The sequence below is a fragment of the Mesoplodon bidens genome (assembly GCF_964165515.1).
Source record: "Mesoplodon bidens genome assembly, chromosome: 19".
Lineage (NCBI taxonomy): Eukaryota > Metazoa > Chordata > Mammalia > Artiodactyla > Ziphiidae > Mesoplodon > Mesoplodon bidens.
The window spans coordinates 28,170,177-28,197,991 of record NC_138179.1 but is presented as its reverse complement, the minus strand read 5'-3'; the positions used below and the strand labels follow the sequence as shown (position 1 = coordinate 28,197,991).

The window sequence follows — 27,815 nt, the reverse complement described above, 5'->3', positions numbered from 1 at the left end:
ACTTCCGGGCATCGGGCCGCAGTCTGCAGAGGACGCGGGCGGCAATGTACCGACTCCTGGGCGCGGGCCTGGCCTTGGACCTCCTGCGGGTGGCGGGGCGGCGGGGCCGGGGCCGCCCGGCGCGCCTGCTGCCGGGGCCGGCGGGAGGCCGAGCGCCCGCGGCGACCGTGCCGCCGTGCCGAGAGGTGCCGCGCGGCCTGGGCCCGGGCCTGCTACCGCTGCTGGCAGGTGAGGGGCGCGGGCCCGCGGGCTGGGCTGGCCGGGCGGGCCGGGCCGGGCGGGCCGGGCGCGGTGACTTCAGCGCCCCTTCCCGCAGCGCTCGCCTGGTCCTCGAGGCCCGCCCCGGCGGAGCAGGAGCGGCAGGGCGCGGGCGGGGCGGCGGCCGGGGACGCCGAGGCCGAGATCATCCAGCTGCTGAAGCGAGCCAAGGTGAGGGCCTGCAGTGACGGTGACACCGGTGGACGGAGGCCCGGCGTCTTCAGTGCAGGTGGAGGCGGCGCCGGGGGCAGCGAGTTAGCCACCGTTGGGGGTGAGAGCGCCGGCCCGGAGAACTGTGCACACGTGTGGCGTCCTGATGGTGCAGCTTAATGCGGGCCGTGCGCGGTTTGGTCCTTCTCTCCCCCTCCCCGGGTTATCGCGTCTCTTCCATTAGGCTGACTGCCTCCACCTGGCCAACAACGTCCACACTGATGCCCGCAGACTGCGGGGTGTGCCGACGTGCCAGCTCCTCTTTGAGGCTTCACCTGCCCCAGACTAACCCCTGATCTTAAGTGCCCCCCCCCGACACCTCCCTTCACCGTCTCCTCTTCACTGCTACCTACCTAGTTTTCCAGCCTGGACGCTTCATAGACATTCTTAAAACTTGGTGTCCCTAACTACCACCTCCTGGTATACTTAGAGTCCAGCAACAGAGCCTTTTTGGATTTTGCCACGAAATCCAAACTATTTCTCAAATCTGCCCCCTTTTCTCTGTTTCTCCTGCTGTCACCCTGGCCACGCTGCTGCAGCCTCCTAAGTCCGAGTCTGGTCTGCCCTGTTGGCCCCCTGCCACCCAGTCTTCGTGCAGCAGCCAGAGTGATTTTTTAAATGTAAATCGGATCGTATCACTTCCTTGCCCATAAACCTTGAATGACTTCCCACAGCATTTGTGATAGAACCCAGCCTTCCTGCCGTGGCCTGTGAGACCCTACAGGATCCACCCTACGTTGCCTACCTATTTGGCAATCATCGTCAGGCTCACCATCCTCCCTTCACATCTGTTTCCTTTCATTTTTGAGTTTTTTTTTTTTAGAAGGAGTTAATTAGTTCTTTTTATTTTTATTTCGTTTATTTATTTATTTATTTTTGCCTATGTTGGGTCTTTGTTGCTGTGCGTGGGCTTTCTCTAGTTGCGGCGAGCAGGGGCTACTCTTCGTTGTGGTGCGCGGGCTTCTCACTGTGGTGGCTTCTCGTTGTGGAGCACGGACTCGAGGTACACGGGCTTCAGTAGTTGTGGCTCGCAGGCTCTAGGCGCGCGGCTTCAGTAGTTGTGGCTCACGGGCTTGGTTGCTCTGTGGCATGTGGGATTTTCCTGGACCAGGGCTCGAACCCGTGCCCCCTGCATTGGCAGGCGGATTCTTAACCACTGCGCCACCAGGGAAGCCCTTGACTGGGTTTTGAAAAACCATTTTCTTCGGCCTTAGGGCCTTTGCTCGTTCCCTACTCTCTGTTTGGGTCATTTTCCTCACAATTCCTTGTTTGGTTGACTCTTTCTCTTCCTTCTTACCTCAGATTAACTGTCACTTCCTTGGAAGTCTTCTCTGACTCCCATTCAGGAGGACCCCTTATTGTTCCTTTCTGTTGCTTTTCTTGCTAGCTTTTATCATTAGTTGTCATTAAGCTTACTTGTCCTACAGGGTCACTTCCAGCCTGCAGGAAGAAAGAGGATGTAGGGCCAGCAGCTTCCTTATAAGATTTGATAAAAATTACTTACATTCCTGCTGCCTGCATCTGTTGGCCAGAGTTTTGTCATGTGGCCAGAGCTGCAGGGGAGGCTGAACCCCCTGTCACCATTGTAGACGTAATGCCTGGTGCACAGTAGGAATTCAGTCAGTATGTGACGAATGAATAAATAACTTCCTTCTGTGTGTTGGGATATATAGCTGTACCCACTTCCGTGGGGTAGCACAGGCATCTGCTTTCTTTATATTTCATTTTCTGTTATTTTCTTTGTTTTCTCTTTTCAGTTGTGCATCATGAAAGATGAGCCAGCAGAGGCAGAGCTAGTTTTGCATGATGCTCTTCGTCTTGCCTATAAGAGTGACAACAAGGAGGCCATCACTTACACTTACGATTTGGTAACTCCTCTCACCATTCTGAGCCGTTGATGGTTAAGGGTGGATGCAGGAGAAGGGTGGTTAGGCTCCTGATTCATGTTCCTGACCTGCAGCAGGCCCTGAAGCTCTTTGGGTTTTGTTTTTACTAAGTTTTCTTTTGGCTTCAATTTTTATTACTCTTGGGGTGTCACAAGACGCCTCAATCCCAGACAGAAAAGAAATGAATATCATTAATGTTTGTTTCTTCAGTGAAGAGTGGATCTAGATTTGGTTTTTGTCATCGTCAAAGTCCGTGCGCGTGTTTGTTCTCACGCCGTTGCTGTACTTGGCTACTGGCAGATCAGTGACATACTTTTCTCTCTGGACTATTTTTTTAGCTATAGAGGGTGAAAGCAAAGGGGAGTCTTGAAGTAAGTAGGAATACAATGCTCTCAACTGAAAGACAACTTGTAATTAATTTTCAGATGGCCAACTTAGCATTTACGCGGGGCCAGCTTGAAAATGTAAGTAAATCACTTTGTAATGTCATGAATTTGTGAAGGGCTAGCCTGAAGGAACCTCTGTTAGTAAGGGTACAGGCTAAGCTGCTGTAACAAAGAGACCCCAAAATAGAGTGACTCAAATAAGAAGGAAGCATATTTCCCTTTAATGCATTAATCCAGAGGTAGCTAAACCCTGAAGATGGGTGGGTACCTCTGCTCCATGAAGTGGCCCAGAAGCCCAGGTTCCTTCTAAGACAGGTCCTCATCTGTGTAAGAGAGCTGGCTCACCTTCAGCCTACAGGAAGGAAGAAGGAGAGGATGGAGGGCAAGCAACTTCCTTATAAAGTGTGATTTAGAGATTGTTCACATTCGTTCTGCATGCATCTCTTGGCCACAGTTTCATCATATGACCACACCTAACTGCAAAGGAGGCTTGACCTGGTAAAAATTGAGGAGAGTCTAACTAAAAAGATGGAGAGGAGGGTGAATATTACGGGATAGTTTCCAGTCTCTGCCACAGCGGGTTTGGAAGGGAAGTTTATTTATGAAGTTGGTTTCTACTCATCACAGAATAGTTTTCAAGGTGCCCAGAGGATGTGCAGTCCTGGTATTTTAGTCTGTTTTCCCACCACAAGGTTACCTTTCTCTTTGTATATGTGAGTGTAAGTGTGTGTGTGTGTGTGTGTGTGTGCGCGCGCGCACGCGTGCGTGTTGTGTTTTTCAAGGAATGGTACATCAGACTAGTACTTAGAATCCAGGGTCATCTGGATAGGGGACCCAAATAAAACAAAAATCTTTTCCTTGTGCTTTTAGGCGGAAAAACTTTTTAAAGCAACAATGAGTTACCTGCTTGGAGGGGGCATGCAACAGGTAAGGACGTGACGTAGGATTGCTCCCTAGCTGAAGCAGTTTTCAAAAGTCTTACTTCCTGTAAACTCCACCCACCCCTGACGTGTGCTTTGGCCAAAGAGTTGGAATTCTTTTCCCCTAAGACTGGTATAAAAATTGCTAGTCTTTCATTCACGCAAAAGCACGGTACCTGAGGAATTCACAGTTGCCTGATTCCTCCAAAAGTCTAAAGACTTTGGCTTTCAGGTCAAAGTCAGTCTAGAAGTTGATCTGAAATATCCCATGAGGAAATTTTACTTGTTACGAATTTCCTTCATTTTTCTTTTCCCAACAGGAAGACAATGCAATAATAGAAATCTCTCTAAGGCTGGCCACTATTTATGCTGCTCAGAATAGGTAAGTATAGTCAGAATCTAGGTGTGGAAGCAGTCAAGGAGTAGGGCTGTGGGCAAAACTTTGACCCTGGGATGTTGCATACTTTTCATTTACCTGCTAATCACCTGGGCCTCCAAAACTTAGGTGTCACACTCATCGTGCTCCGTCCCTCATCTTTGAAATTTTGAGTCTTTTCTGGGTTTGCCCCTGCTGTTTCCATTAGCCTGCTGAGTGGGACATGCAGCCCTCATACCTCTGGCTGCACCGTGACAAATCTAGTCAAGTTTTCTGTTCCTACTTGAACTGGGAAGGGAAGTTGTACTTAGAACCTTAGTTTAGCTTTTCCTTGGAGAGGAGGGAGCACTGTAAAGGCTTCTGGGGATAATGTATTTTGCTGGTTTAAGGATCAACAAACTAGGAAGTTAGGTATAAAGTTAAATGATGAGAGCGTTGCTGTGGGAATGTCTTAGTGGCTAGCTTAGCGGGCAGCTTTTAAAGCCCGTAGAGATTATCTGGTAGCTAGGTTTTAGGAAGCAATACCTAGGAGTGGAGGAGAGACCTGCAGGTGGGACAGAAAGCAGTGCTGAGTTGAAAGTGTTAGATGAGTCTAAGTTGTTACAAAGAAGGAAGAGTCTGCGGATACACGGGAAAGGCTTTAGGGGACAACCCGGGTGTGTGCCGCGGATGAGAGAGGCCTGGTACCTTCCTTCTCTAGGTGGGGTTCAAAGAAGAAACCCTAGGATATAAGCAGAGAGCTCCTCTAGAGAGTTCTATTTTGGGGTAAATTTAAGGAAAGACCTAAGTAAGCCTGGCTTTTCCTTTGCTTTATCGTTGCTGCAGAAGTTGGGTACCAGAAGTTTGGAATGATACCAAGCCTAGTGCTGTAGAAAGAGTGCTCACTGAGGCCACGGGCTCTGGCACCGGTCCCTGCTGCTCTAGTCAGCAGCTCCTTCCGTCTCAGCGGAACCCAGTCCGTCTCCTGGCATTTGGTTGGGCACTAGATGGGCCAGGGCCTCTGAGGGGCTCTGACTTCGAGTCCTTAGAGGAGCTTTGTGGTTGGTCCATGCAGGGGAGCGCTGCAGCCTTGTCAGTCTCCCTGGACAGGTGACCAACAGGACTAGCTGCAGGTGGGGTATGAACTCCCAGGGCGAGAAGCAGCCCAAAGATAGTAACAGTGGAGGGTAAGACACATCCGTGGTCTCTTGAGAGGTGAAAGCTGTGCAGTACCCACTAGTAGTTTGCCTGGAAGTTACTCAAAAGTGTTTTTTCATTTTGATTTATTAAGAAACTCATGAGACCAGGAAATGTGTGGCCAGGCCAGGCCCTGAGGCTGAGAAAGGCTGATACAAGTTGGGAGGGGTCGTTGGTAGACATTTTGCTGCGACTCAGGATGCCTTGTGGGCAGCCTCCCCCGTTCCGTGCCCTGATCGGATAGGGTCCCTCCTGCCAAGGTTTGGTTCTTCTGAGAACAGTAGAACAGTGGGGTCATCTGGCAAAGCACGAGAGAAGAAGAGGTGAGCTTGGTAGTGCCACCTGTGGTGAGAAGCTAAGAGCCAAAATGGAAGAGCAGAAACCAGGGCTGAGCTTGTGGATGGAGACGGAGTTTATGTCGTGTTTCTGTGCGTCTCTGTAGAAACCAGCAGATGACCCTTGTTCTGTCCAGAGTCAGTCTCCCTGCTGCCTGGGTGTCCTCTCCAGTTGACTGAGGTCCTGACAGTGGGGCTAAATGCCTTCTAGTGCCCTAGCTAGGAGTTCCCTTTCTGTAAAAGAAGCTTGCATCAAAGACCTGTAGCTTGGGAGAAGTGTAGAGCTAACGGACCTCCAGAACCTGAGTGAGGTCAGCAGTTAGAATCCTTACTGCAGGGGCCCTCGCCTCCGTGGGTGGTGTGTCACTTCGAGCAGGGGTGAGGCTCTCACACGTGGAGGAGCTGACCCCTCTGAGCTGTGTTAGTGGGAGGTGAGGGAACGGCTGGTCACGTCGGTTATTGAAACTCTGTCTTAAGTTAACGTTAATTAGGTGACCAAAAAAAACCCAAACTTTTTTTTTTTTTTTTTTTTTTTTGCGGTACGCGGGCCTCTCACCGTTGTGGCCTCTCCCGTTGCAGAGCACAGGCTCCGGACACGCAGGCTCAGCGGCCATGGCTCACGGGCCCAGCCGCTCCGCGGCATGTGGGATCTTCCCGGACCGGGGCTCGAACCCGTGTCCCCTGCATCGGCAGGTGGACTCTCAAACACTGCGCCACCAGGGAAGCCCTCCCAAACTCTTGAGAAAGCGCAGATTGACACCTCTTAGAGACTTTAAACACAGATCCCTCTTCCCGTCTTACACTTGATAATGTAAAGCCGAGCTGGACGAATGAGGACGGAAGAGCACTTTGTGAAAGGTGTGCAGCTGATTGATGCTCTTTGCTTTACAGACAGGAACTGGCTCTTGCTGGCTATGAGTTCTGCATTTCAACTCTGGAGGGAAAAATTGAAAGAGAAAAGGAATTATCAGAAGACACTTTGTCAGGTAGGGAAACCTGACTATTTTTTGGACAGTTGCCTTTTTTGCCACAAAGGGCTTCACTCTTAGGCTGTGGTAAAGGAAACAGAAAGGTATCTGAGTTGGGGGAGGGAAAGTCACTCACTTTGGAAGCTGTGGCTGTTTCTAAGGTCTCGGAGGGTTTGGAATTAGATATTTTCTTTAAATGACTTGACCACTGGTTGTTGTTGTTTTTAACCCCGTGGTGACATCTTCATAATATATCTGTTGGTTTTTATTATATATCATCTCTGGAAAATTGGGGAGCAGAAAGGGAAGTTTTTTTCTCTTGTCTCTTGGTTCAGCTACCAGTCACAATGCTAATTAAGTACCTTTGGTCCCCAATGTCCACCAGATATGAGAGAGGAAGTGAAGCTCATGTTTTGTCTGTTTGTCCTCATTGTGGAGGGAAGAGCATGAAGAGTCATGCTGGGAACAGAATGGGGTGGGCGGGACCCTCTCTGGCTCTCAGCCATTTGGGTTCCTCCCTCCCTCCCTTCCTTCCTTCGTATCCTTGATTTACGATGTTGTGTTAATTTCTGCTGTAGAGCAAAAGTGACTCAGTTTTACACATATAGACATTCTTTTTTAATATTCTTTTCCATTATGGTTTATCCCAGGAGATTGCTTATAGTTTGCTGTTCTCTACAGTAGGACCTTGTTGTTTATCCATCTAAATGTAATAGTTTGCATCTACCAACCCCAAACTCCCAGTCCATCCCTCCCCCCAACCCCCTCTCCTTGGCAACCACGAGTCTGTTTCTATTTCACAGATAAGTTAGTTTGTGTCAGATTTTAGATCCCACGTATAAGTGGGATCATATGGTATTTGTCTTTCTCTTTCTGACTGACTTCACTTAGTATGATAATCTCTAGGTCCATTCATGTTGCTACAAATGGCGCTATTTCATTCTTTTTTATGGCTGAGTAATATTCCATTGTGTCTATGTACCACATCTCCTTTATCCATTCATCTGTCAATGGACATTTAGGTTGTTTCCATGTCTTGGCTATTGTGAATAGTGCTATGAACAGAGGGGTGCGTGTGTCTTTTCGAATTATAGTTTTATCTGCACATATGCCCAGGAGTGGAATTGCTGGATCATATGGCGGCTCTGTTTTTAGTTTTCTGAGGAACCTCTGTACTGTTCTCCACAGTGGCTGCACCGACTTACATTCCCACCAACAGTGTAGGAGGGTTCCCTTCTCCCACACCCTCTCCAGCATTTATTTGTAGACTTTTTAATAATGGCCTCTCTGACTGGTGTGAGGTGGTAGGTACCTCATTGTAGTTTTGATGTGCATTTCTCTAATGATGTTGAGCATCTTTTCATACGCATTCGGGTTTCTTTTTTTTTTTTTTTTTTTTTTTTTTTTTTTTGCGGTAGGCGGGCCTCTCACTGTTGTGGCCTCTCCCCTTGCAGAGCACAGGCTCCGGACGCGCAGGCTCAGCAGCCATGGCTCACGGGCCTAGCCGCTCTGCGGCATATGGGATCTTCCCAGACCGGGGCACGAACCCGTGTCCCCTGCATCGGCAGGCGGACTCTCAACCACTGCGCCACCAGGGAAGCCCTCGGGTTTCTTAATGTGGGTTGAAGTATTGGGAATTTTCAGATTTGACATTCATGCAGTAGCTCTGATTTCACACTTCCTCTTTGCCTAGAGCTAGCATGATGCTAGAGATACAGCAGCCAACTCTGTTGTCCCTAAAGCAGTACATACGGCTTCAAAGAGTTTTCTGTACTCACGGGTCTTCCAGTTCTCCCTTGAACATAACTGTTTTCCTCCTTCATACTCCACTGAAGCCCCCCTTATTAAGGTCACCAGTTCTCAATCCTTATCTTACCAGCTCTGCTAACTAGCAGCTCAACCCAGGTGATCACTGTCTCCTACTGGAAACCCTTCATTCGCTTGGTTCTGGGACACCTCACTGGTCCCTTGCCCTCCCCGGGTCACCTGTAAAGGTTGCGGGCCTCAGGGCTGTCTTCGGCCCACTTCCCTTTTCTCTCTGCCCTCACACCCTAGGAGACAGCAGTTAGTCCCATACCTTTAAATATCAGTTTTACACCTTCAGCCCCAGCCTGTATGTGAGCTGCAGACCCGTGGGTAAGATTGTCTACCTGACATCCTGACCTGAATGCCTAACGGTCATCTCACACTTAACATGTTCGAAATGGGCCTCTCTTTTTTTTTTTCTGCATTGATTCAACTTGTTTGTTGTTGATGTATAGTTGATGTCTAATATTATATGTTACAAGCATACAGTATAGTGATTCACAGTTTTTAAAGGTTATACTCCATTTGTAGTTATTATAAAATACTTGCTGTATGTTCCCCATGTTGTGCAGTTGTACAGTGTATCCTTGGGGCTTATTTTGTGCCGAATAGTTTGTACCTCTTACTCCCTAACCCCTGTAGTGCCCCTCCCCGCGAAATGGGTCACTTGGTTTCTGCCCCTCACAAACTGGTTTCTCACGAGGCAGCCCGTTTTGTAAATGGCACCACCATTCACCCGGTGCTTTGGGCAAGAACCTAAGCATCATCAGTGATTTCGTCCTCATTTCCTACGTGTAATTCACCAGCAAGTTGTACTGAATCAGCCATCAAAATGCCTCCACGTCACAGCCGCCTCAGCCTCTTGCCCCATCGCTCTGGTCCAGGCCATCCTTGCTTCTTGCCTGGACTACTGTAATCACCTTCTCACAGCTTGTCCTGCTTCCCTTCATTCCCTCAGAGGATTTACTGCCCACCCCACCCACCACCACTGCCTGTTTGACACCATCCTTCCACCTTCGCCACCCAGCTCTTCTCTCGCTGTTGTGCGTCCCCAGCTCAGTGCCGCCTCGGGGCCTCGTGCCTGCTTTTCTCTCCGTGGCCAGTGGCCTTCACCCAGGCCTCTGCTCGGAGGCCAGCCTGCCAGCCAGTCTTCCCACCTGCGCGCCTTCTGAACCCCTCTCCTCCTCTGCTTCGTCACCCTGGGAAGTAGGTGTGTGTGCGTTGTGTGCTTGTATCGCTGCTGAAGTTCATTTTTGTTCAAGCGTTTTTAGTGTCTTCCCTAACAAAGAGGGAAAGAGCCTTCATCTGTTTTGTCACTGCTAAATCCCTAGGACCTAGAGTACTGCCTGCTACATAATAGAGGCTCAGTAATAATTGCTGAGTGAAAGGGCCCAGCAAACACTGACAAATGTCACTGCAGTATGGAAGTGCTTTGAAGAAATTCACAAAAGATGTAAAAACAAGTTCTAGCTGTCAAATAAGTCACTTTTGAACTATCCACACTCTTGCTATGTTTCATTTATACATTGACTGTAGACAGTTGCTTCAGAGTATAAAGCAGTCTTTTCTGACTCCAAAAGCAATACGAGGGTGTTGAAGAAAATTTCAGACAGCATTAAGAAGAAAATAAAGATCACTCATAATTGTATTAAGAACTCCTGTTTATTTTTTGGTGTATGTCTTTCTAGGCTTGTTTTCCTCTAGCTATTTACATTTTAATAAGCAAATGAGGAGTCACACTGTACATGACTTCTTTGTAACCTGATTTGTTTTTTAAATTGGGTCTCTTTTTTTAATAAATTTATTTTATTTATTTATTTTTGGCTGCATTGGGTCTTCATTGCTGCGCGCAGGCTTTCTCTAGTTGCGGCGAGCAGGGGCCTACCCTTCGTTGTGGTGTGCGGGCTTTTCGTTGCAATGGCTTCTCGTTGCAGAGCACGGGCTCTAGGCACGCGGGCTTCAGTAGCTGTGGCTCGCGGGGTCTAGAGTGCAGGCTCAGTAGTTGTGGTGCACGGGCTTAGTTGCTCTGCGGCATGTGGGATCTTCCCGGACCAGGGCTCGAACCCGTGTCCCCTGCATTGGCAGGCGGGTTCTTAACCACTGCACCACTGGGGAAGTCCCTGGTAACTGCTTTCTTAAAGATAATAATCTATCATCATTATGTGCTTATATTAGTTAGTATATACTTGGGTTTCTTTTAAGGTTTTCCTTTCTGATTTATTCATCTGATGACTCATAACAGTGTATGTTGTCTGAATCAGGTGTTATCATTTGAGTTACATGGTGATACTGGTCTCACACATACTTCTTTTGCAAAATTTTTTCCCATTTGGTTTTCACTCAATTTCCACATGAATTTTAGATATTTTTCATGTGAATTTTAGATCTTTCTGTTTGCCCCCCAAAGTGCTTTGAGAATGAATTGTTAGATTTGTGTTATGTTTATAAATTAGTTTGGGGAGGTTGCCATCTGAATAAGTTAGCATTTGACTACAAATAGCAAAAAATTTCAACTAAATGAAGTTTAGCAGTGAGGACACTATTATGTCATGTGACTGGCAGTTTAGTGAAAGGGGGCAGTGCTTTATGGCTCACTGAAGTCCTGAGGGACATGGTCTCCCCATCCTCACTGACACTCTCAGTGTGCTGGCTTTTTCTCCACACTTTCCTTTTGGTTGATAAGTGACCGTCAGATCCCAGGAATCTCATCCAGAAACGACAGTGTCCACTTCTTGCATGTTTCTCTTAGAATCAAGGTAATTTTTCCTAGAAGTCCCCACCTAGATTTATGCTTGCTTCTTGCTGGCCAGATTGGGTTACATGGCATTTCTAACCCAGTCCTTGGCAAGAGAACTGGTATTAGCATGACTGGCTAAAACTGATCAGGATCCATTCCTGACAGAGGTTCGGAACCCCGTCTGCTTGAATCATGTGAGGAAAGTGGCTGAGACCAACGGCAGCTCTGCTCTCATCACGCTGTCTTCCCGTTCAGGGACGTGGTCTGCTTCTCCTTACAGATCTTTGAGGTAGATCTGACAGCTGTTTTGTTACATTTGATTCTAAATGGACACCTTACTAAACTATTTGCTTTTGAGTTGATATTCACACTATTTCCAGATATATAATTAAAGATTTGGGAGGTCATGATAATTGTCTTTTTTCAGATAGTTATACTTCTGTGCCCCTATTCCCTCTCCTTACTAAATTTAGTGCATTGGCCATAACCGGAGAACATTAAGTAACAGTGGTGCTGGACAACTTTGTCTTGTATCTGATTTGGTGCAAGACCGTGTGAGAAGATGTATTATTATGTGTGGAGCAAGTCAGGCTTGCCGGTAACTGGTTAATTGTTCGGTATGCTGCTGGGTAATAGTTAATGCTCATATTTTATTTAGACTTTCACATTTATTTTGTTTTGTGAGATCCATAGTGTATTTCTTGAGCTTCTCATCACAGGATTGTATTAATGTGATAAAATGAACTGGCATGCTTTCTGTTTTCTGGGATAGGTGTGGGGTATTACATGGAGTGATCTAGTCCTTGGAAGTTGTAGGATCTATGAAACCACATGGCTCAGATCTCCTTTAGAGTTGATTCTCTGGCAGCTTTTGTTCTTCTTTCTTTGGTTACTTATACATTTAAGTTTCTTCCATTTTCTTGAGTTGATTTCAGTACCTAGGATAGTGCCAAGACCACAGCTTAAATAAATACCTGTTGAATAAGTGAATGCATGGGTGAAAGAATTTTGGAGACCTGTATTTTCCTGGAAGAAACTTACTTTGGAATTATATTTGTAAAGCATAACTTAACAATATTCTGTTATGTATTCAGGATCATGTTCCTTTCCCAGTTTTTAATTTTGTGGATTTATTTCCTTTTTTTTTTTTCTTCCGGTACGTGGGCCTCTCACTGTTGTGGCCTCTCCCGTTGCGGAGCACAGGCTCCAGATGCGCAGGCTCAGCGGCCATGGCTCACGGGCCCAGCCGCTCCGCGGCATGTGGGATCTTCCCGGACCAGGGCACGAACCCGCGTCCCCTGCATCGGCAGGCGGACTCTCAACCACTGCGCCACCAGGGAAGCCCCCTATTTCCTTTTTTTAAGAGAGTTTTCCATTCCTTCCTCCTCTCCTTGAGATGAGAGTTTCATTCATTTTCATAGTTTAAGTAAAACACTTCTGGAGAGTTGAAGTATTTCTGGTGGCATATTTGGTTTCATGAGTGCCTGAAGTCTGGCGCCTGGTTGGAATTCTGGCTTTTCCATTTAGAACAGCAGTGGGACTAGACAAGTTACTTATCCCCTCCTCAGTTTCCTCATCCATACAATAAGAAAACAGAATGTGCCTTACAGCGTTGTTATGGGGATTACATGCTCTAGGATTGAGACTGAGACTCATTGAGGACTTTGAAGGAGTCTGCTGGAATGTGGTGCATCTGCTCTAACCTAGTTTATTAAATGGTTTAGCTCCTCTGTGTTTACCACTCTTAATTATGAAGGGCCTTCCTGACTCTTTTATTCATAGTTTCTCCTGTTTTTTGTCGATTTTGTTGACCTTGTCAAAGAGCCACCTTTTGGTTTCATTTTCTCGAATTTTTTTGTTGTTTCCTACCTCCCTTATTTCCACTCTAATCTTTTGTATCTCTCCTGCTTGCTGTGGGGTTTATTTTGCTCTTTTTCTAGTTTCTTAGGTAGAAGATTAGGTTGTTGATTCAAGATCTTTCCTAATGTAGGCATTTGCAGCTATAAATTTCCTTCTACTGTGTTAGCTACATCCCATAAAGTTTGGTATGTTGTGTTTTTATTTTCATGTATCTCAAAATATTTTAAAATTTTTCTTGTGATTTCTTCTTTGATCTTTTGGATATTTTGGCATGTGTTGATTAATTTCCATATATTTGTGAATTTCCAAAATTTCCTTCTGTTGTTGATTTTTAAGTTCATTCCATTATGGTCAGAGAACATGCTTTGTATGATTTCAGTCCTTTTACATTTTACTGAGAATTGTCTCATGGCCTGGTATGTGGCTTATTTCAGGGAATGCTGCATATGCACTTGAGAAGAGTATGTCCCTTAGCGGCTGGGAGACCTGCTCTGTAGACATCTGTCAGGTCTAGTTGGTGTATTTACAGTGCTGTTCAGGTCTTCTGTTTCTGTCTAGTTCTAGACAGAACTTTTGTTTTTGTGAGTTTTTTCTTATACATATTTCTATGCTGTTTAGAGCCCCGGATATATATATCTTCATTGTGAATTATCCTTTCATCAGAAAAGTGATTCTTTTTTTCCTACTTAAGGTATTTGTCACCAACTTTAGCTTTACATTGTTGACTGTATCTTACTCTTAAACTTTCTGAGTAATTTTGTTTTCAGTATGTGTTTTGTAGAAAGGCTGTGTTTGGATTTTTTTTAACCTAATCTGAGTATTGTTGTCTTGTGGTAGAGAATCTTAAAACCTATTTAAAGTTAGAATTGAAAGTGATATTTGGTCTAATTTTTTACATTAAAAGCTTTCCATTTTTGTTATTTCTTATATTTTCAAGTCCCTCTTTTTTTAAAAAATAAATTTATTTATTTATTTATTTTTGGCCGCGTTGGTTCTTCGTTGCTGCGCTCGGGCTTTCTGTAGTGGCAGCGAGAGGGGGCTACTCTTTGTTGCGGTGCGCAGGCTTCTCATTGCAGTGGCTTCTCTTGTTACAGAGCATGGGCTCTAGGCGCATGGGCTTCAGTAGTTGCAGCACACGGGCTCAGTAGTTGTGGCACACAGGCTCTAGAGCGCAGGCTCAGTAGTTGTGGCGCACGGGCTTAGTTACTCCATGGCATGTGAGATCTTCCTGGACCAGGGCTCGAGCCCATGTCCCCTGCATTGGCAGGAGGATTCTTAACCACTGCACCACCAGGGAAGTCCCTTCAAGTCCCTTCAAGTCCCTCTTACAGGGACGATTTTCTCACTAAACCTCCATTTATATTTTGAAAGGAAGGCACATCTATGGTCTCCAGTTCTATTAAAGGGTAACCTAAAAATTTCTAAAAGACATTTGACTCAGAAAAAAAATTGTTTTCAGTTTCTTCTGTAAGGTGAATGACTACAATTTAACATTCTCCTACCTCTCCCCACTTGTTTTTTCTCTGTGATCTGGAATTTTAGATCTAGTGGGACTTTTTTTTGCGGTACGCGGGCCTCTCACTGTTGTGGCCTCTCCCGTTGCGGAGCACAGGTTCCGGACGCGCAGGCTTAGTGGCCATGGCTCACGTGCCCAGCCACTCCGCGGCATGTGGGATCCTCCCGGACTGGGGCACCAACCCGTGTCCCCTGCATTGGCAGGCGGACTCTCAACCAGGGAAGCCCCTCTAGTGGGACTTTTTGCAGAGAATTCTGAGGCCAACTTATCTGCCTTCTTTTTTATATATAAATTTATTTATTTGTTGGCTGTGTTGGGTCTTCGTTGCTGCACACAGGCTTTCTCCAGTTGCCGCACACAGGCTTTCTCCAGTTGCCGCGAGTGGGGGCTACTCTTCGTTGTGGTGCACGGGCTTCTCGTTGTCGTGGTTTCTCTTGTTGCAGAGCAGAGGCTCTAGGTGCGTGGGATTCAGTAGCTGTGGTATGCGGGCTCAGTAGCTGTGGCTCGCAGGCTCAGTAGTTGTGGCACGTGGGCTCAGTAGTCTTGAGGGCTCTAGAGCGCAGGCTCACTAGTTGTGGCACACGGGCTTAGTTGCTTTGCGGCATGTGGGATCTTCCCGGACCAGGGCTCAAACCCGTGTCCCCTGCATTGGCAGGTGGATTCTTAACCACTGCACCACCAGGGAAGCCCTGCCTTCTTTTGTAAATAACCTGTTTTCTCCTGCCTGGTTACTTTGTAGGTGTCAGAAGATTTTTAGCATAAGGTTAGGGGGTTGGTGTCTATGAATTTGCCTGGTCTGTGGTGACCCTTCATTTTAATATCCAGTTCTCTTGAGCTTCTGTAGTGCACCTTTGATTATTGCTATAGTTCTGCCTTGCTGTGGTTTTTTATTCAGGAGTGTCGTTTACCTGTATGTTGGACTCTTTCTTCTCTGTTCTGTAGTATAAATTTATTCTCTCCTCTCAGGTTCTTGTCTGTATTTTGGGAATTTTTCCAGTGTGTATTCCATATTATTGACTTATTCAGAAAAGTCAGTTCTGTCCTTTTCTTCTTCTGGTATGTTTGTTTTGTTTTGTTTAAGATTTCAAGCAAAAATAAAGAGTGGAGACTTTAACAAACACCTGTACACTTTCCCCATAGCTTTGTCAAGTCTAAGTATTTTACCATATGTGCTTCAGGTGATGTTTGGGGCAGGGCGGGGGGGGAGTTTAAACCCCTGTGTACTCCTGCTTGATGTAACTAGCAGGTAAACCATCTATTTACTTGGCTTTGGTCTTTATCATTCTTATGCCTGTTTATTACACTTGTATACATCAATAAACAATATGTTTATTGTTTTTAAACTTTTTATGGACTAATATGTTTTTAAACTTTTTATGAATGGCATCATACTGTACAATTGTTTCTGCAGTTTATTTTTTCACTTATCATATTGCAGAGATTTATCCAGATTGATACTTAAAGCATCAGGGTTTTTTGACACAAAGGCCCTGTTTGCTTGCCACGCTGTCTGTCTGTCCAGAAGGGATGACTTTCTTTACTTAGCCCCTGGGGTGGGGGTGAGGGGTGAGGTTGTGCTTTTTTTCCATCCTGGAAAGGAGGGATACAGCTAGAGGTGGCCCTGACACCCCATTGTGGGCATGTACTCACTTCTCCTGTTGATGGACATGTAGGTTCTACCTGTTTTGCTGTAGAAAATAATGCTTGGACCTGTGTCTCTGTGCACACATACAGGATGTTCCCTAGGGGTACACCTAGGAGTGGAATTGCCGGGGTGCAAATACTAGACATTACCAAATCTCTTATCAGTGCTTTTACTGGTTTACATTTTCAGTGGCAGTGTGTTAGCATTCTTGTTGCTCTATATCTTTGTTATTATTGGACTTAAATTTTTGCATGATCTGGTGGATCTGATGGAGTGTCATTATGGCTTCAGTGCATGTTTCTCTGATTACTAGTGAGATACAGAACATCTTTTCATGTATTTATTGGCCATTCAGATTTCCTGTTCTGAAAACTGTCTCTTTATCCCCTTTGCTTATTTTTTGGAAGGGTTGTCTTTTTCTGAATGATTTGTAAAGAGTTCTCAGCTTAATGTCTTTCAGCATCTTTTTTTGAGCATCTATTTTGTTGGTTACATTATCTCTTTGTGACCTTGTCTTTGCACTTTAGGGCATTTGACAGAGATTGATTAATTCTATTGAATGTAATAGAATCTTTTGATATTTTCCTCTATAGTTTGTGTTTTCTGAGTCTTGTTTAATAAAATCCTTCACTCTTCTAAGGTCAGAAAGATAGTCTCTTCTAAATATTTTGTTTTACATTTAGTCTTCAATTATGTGGAATTTATTTGTAATATGGTGTGAGGTAATGATATGATTCTTTTCCTCCCTCAAGCACGGATTTTAGCTCAGGACTGTTTTATTAGTGCATCGGTTTCTCACTGGTTTGTAATGACATCTCTGTACTGAGCTTTCATAGATATATGCAGTGTTGTGTTGTTACTTCTGTAATTAAAACTTTTAGTTTTATTGTATTTTCCTTATTTAGTTCAGTACCTTCATGTTTCTAGTCATTTCTTTTTATATATGTTCACTCATTCAACTGGTCAGTCAAGAAATAACTGATTGAATGCCTGTGACATGCCAGGCGTATTACTAGGCACTGAGGTACAGCTGTAAATAAAGCCTGAAGGACGCCTCCTCAATTTCTAGTGAAGGAAAAACACACAATAAACACTATCCACTAACTTAATAACATATCCAAAAATGATAAAGGGCTACATAGATAAGTTTATGAGGAAATATGTATTTAGGGGAGAGGTGGGGCAGTACAGTATTATATAGAGGGGTCAGGAAAGGCCCGACTGGTAAGAAACCTGAAGGGGAGTGAGTAAGCCAAGTGGTCATCGCTGAGGGAGGAAAGTTACAGGCAGAGGGGCGGCCAGTGCAAGGCTCTGAGGTGGAGCATACCTGACGTCTGAGTCAGCATTTGGCCTTACTTAGTTTCTAGTCTGGGATCACTCAGTTATCTTGAGGGGAAGACCTCCTTTTTATTGTCTGCTGATTTCCATTTCTGATGCATCTTCATGCTTACATACTTGGGGTTATAAATTCATCTTCAGTGGGGTTCGAGAAGTGAGTCTCCAGGCTGGTTTTGTTTGTTTCTTCCGGGCACTTGGGTCCGAGCCTAAATGGATGATACAGATTTAGACGTCACACTGCGTGGGCACAGGCCTGTGATACAGCTTTCCATGCAGTCGTTGTTCCCTTCTAGATCCTTCTTTGGCCATTCAGGCTTCTCTTGCAGCCTCTGGGGAACATCCTGGTTTTATGCAGGGGCTTCACATCTGGTTCTCTGTTCTGCACAAGGTGAAGAATCCAATTCTGGATTCAGAGACACTCAGGCCACCCACAGAACCAACCAGAACTGGGCTTCTCCTGCATCAACACACATGCTTTCCACTTTGGGTTTTAGCTTATTTCCAATTTCTGGCCCTTGGGATTTCCTTCTCTCGGGAACTCAGCTGTACATGTAAAAGGCTATTCGTTGTAAGATTTGAAGCAGAAGGGTTTTCAGATTATCAGTCATGTTACTGGAACCAAAAACTCCTTCCACTGATCCCATTAGTGGTCTCGGGAAGTGCCGATGGGGTGATCGGTTAGGTAATGAGAGATTCAGCTTAGCAGAAATTCTAGGATGTTCCTCGAACATGGGTGGCAAATACCTTTAGGTTCAAAGACCCTGTAGACTTTCCTAGATTATTATTGGTGGTGGGCGGGGGAACTAGATGCCCGTGCTCACGTTTTCTTAAGTTCTAGATGCTCTTTTTCTTACTGATGGGGAGTCCCTATTCCTGTTTTCCTGAGTGCATATAATTGCTCCAGTCACTTACCAAACTCCTTTTAGTCTGCATTTATGCACGCCTAATCTGATACACTGATACACGTTAGGTAGACTGAGCCATTCTTGGTATTCCTGGAACAAAAACTGCTTGGTGTGTTTACCTTTGTGCATTTGAGAATTCAGTTTGCTTATATTTTGAGTACAGATTTCTGTGATGAATCTTGTTTGTTTCATAGACTGATGTTAGGTAGCTCATCTTTTTCTCCTAGGAATAATTTGTGAAAAAGAACTATTTACAACTGAAGTTTGAAGAAATAAGTATGCTTCCCTCCCCCTCAGATTCCAGTAATCCTTTGGGGGAAGCTCTGTATAAACGATCCCAGTTTATTTCTCAGCTGTTATTAGGTTATCTGATTTGTTCTTGTCTAATTTCTAACAGGGTTTATATTAATGTTTCAAAGAACCATGTTTTAATTGTTATTAGTTAGAAGAGGAGCTCTTTTTAACAATGACAAAATATTACAGCTAAAATTTTACCTCATCAGTTATTCTTTCTAAAAAGCTTTACTATCTTTTCTGCCATTCTAGTTTAATTTCCATTACGGATATCAGGGGTAATTTTCTACTAGAATTGTCACTTTATTCTTGTACTTTTGAGTTACAGTGTTGAACATATTTTCTAATTGTAAAATGTAAAAAGAGCATGCTTTTGTTAATGTAGAAGTATCTAAAGAGAATTTATTAACACACATTCCAGAAATATGATTCAATAGTCACATTTGAAATATAGTTTCCAGAATTGGAATAATTAACTTATACATTGTTTTGTGATAGTTTTGGTATATGGTAAATATTTTTGTTTTTAAATGTTCTCCAAGAACATGGACTTCAGTGTATCTGTATATTCTCAGTCTGTTACAAATTGCTTATCTCCTTGGACCTTTGTTAGTAAGTGAAGAGAGCACAGAGGTTTGTCTGTCTTTACCTGGACCTTTGTCCATTACATTATCTCCCAATAGTGTGGATCTTAAACTGCTGCTGATTTTATAAGCTTTTGCTCAGCATTTTAAAAAGAGTGCTCATAGTGAGATATATTTTTTCGTTTCATTTCCTTTTAAAAGAGAAATATGGTATCTTTACATGTGGCATTTATTTGGTGCCATCTTACGTTTTGCTTTTTTATATTGGTTATATCCATAAACTTATATATACTTTCTATATTTATAAAAATAATTTTCATCTATATTTTTCGAAAATAAATTTGTAAGGTGATCTATTTAAAACTACTCCTAATTTGGTTTTAAGAAAATGATTATCATTACCTTTTTTTTTTTTTTTTTATATCATTACCTTTTGTATATAACTAGGCCAAAGTAATAACTTCGGATTTCTACTTGAAGAAAAACGTTTTTTTCACTTTTACCTTCAGATATTATTTCAGTAGGTATTTTTATTTGCATTGTTTTATGTAAACTGTCTCTTCAGTAATTGGTCATACTCTTACTTGGTAACATAGTCTTTAAATTCTCTATCCCATTTGTAACTTTTCTGAAACTTTGATGATATGGAAGGAAAGGTATTTGGTGTGAATACCTTTGCTGGTAAAGAAACCCGTCTGAACCCTTTCATTTGGGTGTCTGATAATTGTGTTACAGAAGATTATCTGAGGGCACCTCTTTTTCAAGTCCTTTGTGTAAACATTTACTTTCAGCTGAGCTGTTTGCAAAATTTCCTTTGATCTAGTTCATCACCATTTCCACATTTTTTTGTATCATCTCTCCTGAGTCTTTACTTGTGCAGGTTGCTTTTAGTTACTGGTCCCTAGGTCTGTTCTCTGGTTCTTCTCACACGGCATTAGGTGTTTGAAGTTTGTTCTTTTTCAGACGTTGTGTAGTCAATTCTTGCGTGTGTTGGAAGGTGCCATATCATTGCAGTCTTTTACTGTTCTTCAAAAAATGGATTAGCTGTTCTTTAAATTTGGCTTGTGACTTCCCATTTCAGGATTCTGAGTGTTCTCTGGTTCCTTTCTGTAGTGCTGTTTTCATACCTGAAAACTTTTTCATTGGCCCTAGACTTTTTCTTGTTAACTTATTCTTCTTTGAGTTTATCTTCACCTGGTTCTGCTAAATATTATTAGATTAAAATTTGAAACTAAGTGTGGACTCAGACATCATTTAATTGGATATTGAAGTGTTTTATAAGAAATATGTATTTGGTCATTCAGATGACGAAAAATATTTGGTCTTTATTCATAGTTTCCCAAATCCTTGGAATTTCCTAAGTGTTGGGAGTGATTTAAAGTGTCTTTTGTTATGTTAATGAGGTGACTTGGATGGCACCTAAGGATGGGCTGGTTGCAGGTGGAGCCAGCCACAGGATTAGAGGGTTGGAACCTTCAGTCTTAGCCCCGACCTCCAGGGAGGGGAGAGGGATTGGAAGGTGAATCAGCGGCCAGTGATTCAATCAGTTGTGCCTCTGTAATGAAGCCGCCATCAACATCCCAAAGGATGGGATTTAGGGCGGTGCTGGGGCAGTGGTGCCTGGAGAGGGCAGGGAAGCGCCAGGCCCCTTCCCACACACCTTGCCCTGTGCCTCTTCCATCTGGCTGTTCCCGAGTTACAGCCTCTTATAAACCGGTGATCTAGTAATCTGTGAGCCACTCTAGCTAACAAATTGAACCCGAGGAAGGGAGTCCTGGGGAACCTCTGATTTACAGCCAGTTGTTCACAAGCACAGGTGACGACCCGGACTTGTGTCTGAAGTCGGGGGAGTGGGTTAGCCTGTGGACTCTGGGTGGATGGTGTCAGAATTTAGTTGGATTCTTAGATACCCTGCTGGTGACCAACTGCTTGTTGGTGTGGAGACGCTCCACCCCTTCCCCAGCACACACAGGTGGGTCCAGGAGCCAGTTTAGACGTTAATCCACCTGAATTGTCACCTTTGTGTAACAAAGTATAAGGTTAGGAGTACTTCTTTAGTGACGTGCAACAATCAGTGTGGGTCTTGGTAACAAGAAAAATGATCAGGGCAGGTTGGCCACGTCTCTGCCTCACTTTCTGTACTATACTGGTTATATCCCAGCACTGCTCTTATTTCCTTCCTAGTGGAAGAGAAAGCCAACACCCACCTCCTCCTGGGCATGTGCCTAGACACCTATGCCCGCTACCTTCTGTTCTCCAAGCAGCCATCACAGGCACAAAGGATGTATGAAAAAGCTCTGCAGATTTCTGAAGAAATACTAGGAGAAAGACACCCACAGGTAAGGGAGGAGAACAGAAGGGCTGTAAGACAAAGCTTCAGAATCCAGAAATACGAAATGGGGACGGTCAGCAGGCGGCCCAGGTACATCCCCCTCCTCGTGCCCGACCACCCCTCCCCTGCTTGTTTCTAGAAGGATTTGAGGCTGCTGATGAGTTACTGGGTCTGCCCAGCAGGGCTTACGTGAGGATTGGTTTGCACAGCACGGTATTTTAGGTACTGAATCTTATGAAAATCTTATGAGGAACAGGTTAACACACGCAGATCCTCACCTCCTGAGCCCCACCGATAAAATGGAACATAGGGGAAGAGGACGGTGGGACTGCATTAAACAAAATTTAAAACCACTGACATAGAATTTAAGCACGGCATGCAGAGCCTTCTGTTAGAACGGTAAACACATTGAATTGAAATCATCTGTTTTGTCTTAAGAGGTAAGAAATGGATCACTTTGTGAATGCTTGGTAACCCCCAACCTAGGACATGAAAGTTCTAACTGGGCTAAACATGCCCCAAGGCTGCGAGCAGATGAGCAGGTCAAGTTACTGGACTCTGAATTATCTTCAGGAACGGGGGTTTAGAGCACCCCCTTCATGGGATATCGTTGAGAAATAAGACTACGACAGGCATGGAATTCAAGTCACCAGGTACTAGAACCAGGGCCTGAAGTGCAGGAGGAGGCGAGACCGCAGCTCTTACTGCCAGCGTTTTGTAGACTCGGTGGGAACTTCCCCAGGAGCAGTGGTGGGTCTCTTCTTCTTCCTGAAGACAGGAGCGACATCGTAGTACAGTACGGCTCCGAGACCAGCTTCTCAAGGGTGCTGAACCTTGAATAGAAGGGGATCAGATTCTGTCACTTCTTTTTGCTGTTATTTTTCATTTGCTGCTTCTCCTTTGATAATTAGTGAGCTTCATAAGTAATATTCACCCTGTTACCTAGTGTCTAGACTTGTATCATTTTCCAGAGGGTCAGACTGATGTTGTGCAGTGTGAGTGATCAATGCACCTGACTTGCTGACGCCCTGACCTTTGCTGGACTGCCAGGCAAGGCGACCCCTTCAGTGTATCCACAGTTCGTCAGACTCCACGTTGACTCTCGAGCCGTGGAGGTGTTTGCAAGCAGCAGCTGCCTGTGTTTCCTCCCGTGTGTAGACCATCGTGCTGCTGAGTGACCTGGCCACCACCCTGGACGCGCAGGGCCGCTCCGATGAGGCCTGTGTTCACGCACAGAGGGCGTCAGACCTGGCGAGACAGGTGGAGCACCCTGAGCTCCACGTGCTGCTCACTAACCTGGCTGCGGTCTTGATGCACAGAGGTGCGGAGCGTGGGGCCGGGCTGGCTGGCTGGCCTTGGGAGGGGTGGGTGTCAGTGGATCAGAAGCCTGTGCATGGCGTTGAGGGGGGCAGTGAGGACAGGATGCTCCCGAGCTGACGGGCCAGTGGGGAGAGACGCAGGGGAGGCGCCGTCGGGCCCAGCTCACGTCCCGCCTGTAGTCCTGCCCTGCCGGCCTGTCAGGCACATCGAGGTGGAAACGTTTGCAGTGGCACCTTGTTTCTGTAGTGCTTTACAGGTTTCTAAATGTCTCACACGCAGCTTAATTTGTTCCTCACGGAGCTCGTGCGACAGGGCCTGGCAGCTTGATGGGCATACTCGGCCATTCTGCTCAGAAACCTGCAACGACAGGTCTCTCACCTGAACCACCGTGGGCGAAGGCCTTAGCCACTGGAGTGTGCCAGGAAGGGCTCCATGAGGTCCCGGGGGTCACGGGGTGAAACAAGGCCCCATGCCATGAGCTAGACTTGTCCCATCACTTGTGCTTTCTCTTCAAAATCTCTTTCAGAATCATGGTGAAACATACATTTTCTTTATTCTTCCTTCTTTCTGGGTTATTTTAGAACGATATGCACAAGCAGAAGAGATCTACCGGGAAGCACTGAAGCGAGCAAAGCTGAAAAGAGATGAGGTTTCTGTGCAGCACATCAGGGAAGAGCTGGCCGGGCTGTCAAGGAAAAGGAGACCTTTGTCGTAGCCTTGCCGAGCTCTGGGCCCCTTTCTGTCATAGCGAATTTATGGTAACACCTCTCATTCCAGTCCCAGTGGCACCCTGATCAATGGCTTAAATCCTTTCTCCTCGATACTCAAGTCCCCTCAACTTAGCCTTGCTGGAGGACAAGCTGTACACACTGTGTGCACTGCCGCGTTTGCTTTGCGAAGAAAACTGCCCCCCACCCCCCGACCTGATTTTGCTTCTGCGACGGGTGTCAGTTAATGCATTCCGTTGCAGCAGACGGCTGGTTAGGTGCTGTCCATGCTGGTCCGAGAATAACTCTAGATTAAGAGGGGCCAGTTTCCCTCTGGGGTGGGGTCTGGCATTTCAGCCAGGCGTCTGTCCTGTAAGATTTTTGTCCACTGATTTGCTGCCTTCTCTCATCAATACCTGGCAGACCAGAGCTACCGGTCTCATGGCAAAGGGAGATGACGGTGAGTTATTTTTCTCTTATAATTTATCTCCTGAAGCCCAGTGTGGGATTTAACGTGTAAAAAAGTAGTATCTTGGCTTACCAGCAGCATGAAGTTTTAAAGTGGGAATTAGGCACTTGAAAGTATAGCACCCATTTGATTATAAATAAAAGCGAACTTTATGTTTTTGTATGTATCATCTGGTTATATACAACTGTGAAAAAAGGAGGGCAAGGAATGACGACCCCCTGCATCCCTGCTCTCTGAGCATTCACTCCTCTGCATCTGGTCATGGGTGTCCCCAAACCCTCTGACTCTGAGTGGGGCCCTGTAGGTGTAGTGTTGAAAGCTTCCCAGTCATTCTGACGTGTCCCACTGGTGCTGTAGAGGAACCAGTGCTCTGGACCCGAGCTCAGGCTTTTGGAGTTTGGGTCTCAGTATCCTCGTGTGTAGTGAGTCTCTCTCAGCCCTGGGTGCATGCATTTGGTGGATGACCTTACCTGGATAGGCTGCTGTGTTGAGAGCTTTATCACACTTCCTCAGCATATGTAAAGTACACAACACGGGGCATCGATGGTGTTTTCACCCCAGCAGTTCTGCGGTTCTTCTAGGTACCACGAAGGAACCCTGTTGTTGCTGGTACGCCAGTGGCGGTGGCAGCGGGGCGGGGGGGGATAAACTGACAGTTGGGTTCCTGTGTACGTACTGGGAGAATCCTTTCATAATAAACTAGACACTCTGCAATAATAGTGTATGTATTCCATAATCTTTGAGTTTCTCATAAAAAATAATTTACTAAAGAGTTATAAAAGTAACAATACAGGGATTAGACTAAAACTATTATCTTAACATTGTGGATGCATCCATCTTCCCACTTTCCGACCCAGTTAATTCCTTTAATCACTCAAGTCTGACTCTGGAGAGAGAAACTTTAACTCACGTTGAGTTTCAGTGCAACCAGTCTTCATTTATTTGTGACTTTAAAAAACTGTCGACTACTCACCTTCTGCATTGAGAATGTTTTTACCTTCTCACAGTTGCAGGAGTTACTGAAAGGGAGGTTTTTCGCTCCGGGTTTTACTGAGAATTTCTGACCCTCCTCAGTGATGCGGCTCCTGGTCCCGGAACACCTGCGGGAGTTTTCAGAAAGCCCCTCTGCATGCGGTGCGGTCACTACAGGCAGCAAAACGAGGAGGACTGGCCTGCCACTGACAGGGCTGAATCCAAAGGTGAACTGTTCACAGTAGTATAAAAACTTGAACTATCTCACTGGAGCTTTCAGGGCATGGATATTTTAAGATAGAATCACCCAGCACACCCGCATTCAAGCACTACGAATCTTCTCATCACGACCACGTGGTGGACACTGGCTGTCTGTCACAGTTCTGTGAACTGTAACTTCGTTCTGGGTGCTAAAAAAAAAAAAGTCACTTGCCAGGCTGTAGCTTCAGAACCCTGGGGTCTCAGCCCGCAGCATCCCGCCTCGGTTCACAGCTGACTTGGCCAGGTCACGTCACGCCGGGGTGGGCCTCCACCTCCCACACAGTCTGCCCCCTCCGCAGGCCTGCACTCTGTTCTGCCCTTGTTCTGCACCGAGGCGGGACCATGGGTTTTGTCTCCCATTGCGGGATCTCTTCTCCAGGTGACAGCAGGTGAAGTAAAACAACTTGCGCTCTGATGAGGAGGGGTGAGTGGTCAACAGCGGCTCCCTTTGGGTCCTGAGTGGAGCTGCACAGGTGACGCACAGGGCTCTGATCTGACGTGTTCTCAAGAACTAGTCATAGAAAAATACCAGCATCATCTCTTTGGGACTGTTGACAAATAATTAAAATCTAAAATATTACTAGTACCTAAACAAAATTTTAAGCAAAAACCTTAAGTTACTGTTTTTCATTCACATTAAAACTTTTTATGTATTTATAAAGTCGTACCAGCTTTCCAAGTAGTAGGGATTTGACCACTACACCTGATCTAAAGCTTACTTTGAGGACCTCAAGCATACGCAGGTGCACAGTTCCCTTAGCTTCAGACAAGTGTCGGCCTGTGGCCCTGTCTCTGTTGCTTATTTAACTGTGGGCAAGGTACTGAACCTGCATCCACATCTATAAAAAGGGGACTAGACACCAAGGTCCAGTCCACTACAGAGGCGCTTAGTCAGTGGTTGTCGGACACCTGCTGTCTTTAGAGGCTTGAGTACTTTCACTTAAAAGCTCAGGTCTACTTAAGAGTCTATAAAAGTGCTAGTTTTTATCGTTCTGAGAGACCTCTCTCTCTGTGGCATTCCCCCAAAACCATTAGCATCCGTGTGCTATAGAAGGATGCTTCAAGCTATGTTAAAGTTGTATGAAAAAAAATTTTTAATTCAACAAGCAATTATTATTGAAGGGTAAGACTGATCCTCTAGTACCATAATGGGTTTAAAATTCAGTCTTTTAAGTTATTTGCTTCTTGAGATTCAGTGAAATAAAAACATCGGACAAACTCTTGCCCACAAGGAATCAAAGTGAAAGCAAGCACAGGGTGGCACGAGGGGAAAAGGACCGGCTGCTCCCACGAGAGCCCAGGATATGCGGCACGAGCAAGCCTGAAACACTGAGGTTCTGCACAGATTGTAACCTTCTGACTCAACCAGTAATAGATATCAAACTAAAGGACAGTGTAAGTTTTTCCTTTGAAACCTGAGACACCGAAAGGCTTAAATCACAAATAATCTACTGTAGCTAATGGACAGGGCAGTCAGATTTATTTCAAAACAAAAGCTTTGTTGGGCTGCATCAAATGCAGGAGAAAAGGAGTTCTTGGGCGTGGTTAATTACCAGTGTGCATAACAGTGAGGTATGCCTCAAATAAGCCTTTAAAACGTTAAAAACTGAACTATAACAATACCCATGCAGTACTATTTTTTCAGTGCTTCTAATTAAAAAAAATTAAAGCCTGCACTGGAAATTTACAGTATGGCAGAATTTTGTTTCTCCTTTTGACCCTAATACGTTAACGTACAGATTTTATGACAGGGTCTGTGTTAAAAATCTAAACATTTATCACAAGATTTTAAACATCACTGGGAATCTGAGTTTGGAGGAAACAAAATTGGATAAAAGTACAATGCCCGTGACAGCCAACATTGTATAACTGGGCTGTATGAGGTTGTTTAGAAGGCAAAGGTTAAAAAGATGAGATTTTAAAAAATTACCCCCCGAGTTGATGCGCTGATTTGAATATAAGTACACGAGATACTAGAGTGAGGGGAAACACTGCAAAAAGGTCATCTATTTACACAAGAGTGATTTAAAGACATTATGATTTTCTTTACAAACAGATGTAAGAACAGGAATTATCCACTTTTTAAAAACTCTACATTCCAACCCTCCACTATTATTATGATCCACTGAACTGCCTGTATCAGGGCAGCCTTTTCCCCTCATTTGACTCTTGAAATAAACTTCCATCATTTCGTCGTCATCTGTGGCCCAGGCTCTCCTGAAAAGTCTCTGGGCACAAGTCCTAGGAGGGCAGGCTTTTGGCCTGCAATTAAAACTGAAACCACCAGAAACTAGAGCCCCTCTCCCGCCCAAGGGGCCCCAGGACCCCCTTCCCGCAGGTCAGTCGCTGTCGGACAGCGTCTCATACTGCGCGGAGAGCAGCGGGGCTGGCTCCCGATCCCATATCCTGCTCGGCTGGTGAGGGGTGGCGGGGCTGGCAGAGGTGGGTGCACAGGCGACGGGCGCACAGGCGACGGGCGCAGGGGGTGTGCTGCTAAGCATCCGCATGGTCAGAGGGTTGTAGGGGAACTGCGTGGAGCCTGCGGGAGAAGGAG

General features: G+C 45.4%; 2 protein-coding genes across 21 annotated transcripts in view; one reads left to right on the top strand and one right to left on the bottom strand.

The window, feature by feature from the left end:
- The first annotated feature begins 12 nt into the window (after positions 1 to 12).
- Positions 13 to 24,190, top strand: TTC19 (tetratricopeptide repeat domain 19). 5 transcript variants are annotated; one of them, XM_081220098.1, is made up of 10 exons: positions 13 to 228; positions 317 to 429; positions 2,226 to 2,336; positions 2,780 to 2,818; positions 3,611 to 3,667; positions 3,981 to 4,042; positions 6,439 to 6,533; positions 21,385 to 21,539; positions 22,691 to 22,853; positions 23,434 to 24,190. In XM_081220098.1, exons 1-10 carry the CDS (start codon positions 45 to 47, stop codon positions 23,565 to 23,567), a joined length of 1,113 nt encoding a protein of 370 aa, XP_081076224.1. In that variant the 5' UTR covers positions 13 to 44; the 3' UTR covers positions 23,568 to 24,190. The 5 variants fall into 5 exon arrangements, with proteins under 5 accessions (XP_081076224.1, XP_081076225.1, XP_081076227.1 ...); XM_081220099.1 differs by lacking the exon at positions 2,780 to 2,818; XM_081220101.1 differs by lacking the exon at positions 317 to 429 and having other exon boundaries at positions 149 to 228.
- Positions 24,191 to 24,737: 547 nt separating this feature from the next.
- The window catches only part of NCOR1 (nuclear receptor corepressor 1), a gene marked incomplete at its 3' end in the record, with an annotated part of 151,056 nt that continues 147,978 nt past the window's right edge, over positions 24,738 to 27,815 (bottom strand). For all 16 annotated transcript variants that reach the window (XM_081220091.1, XM_081220081.1, XM_081220084.1 and 13 more), the window contains one exon: positions 24,738 to 27,800. In XM_081220091.1, coding sequence (XP_081076217.1) covers positions 27,601 to 27,800 — 200 coding nt within the window. The remainder of the gene's footprint in view (positions 27,801 to 27,815) is intronic.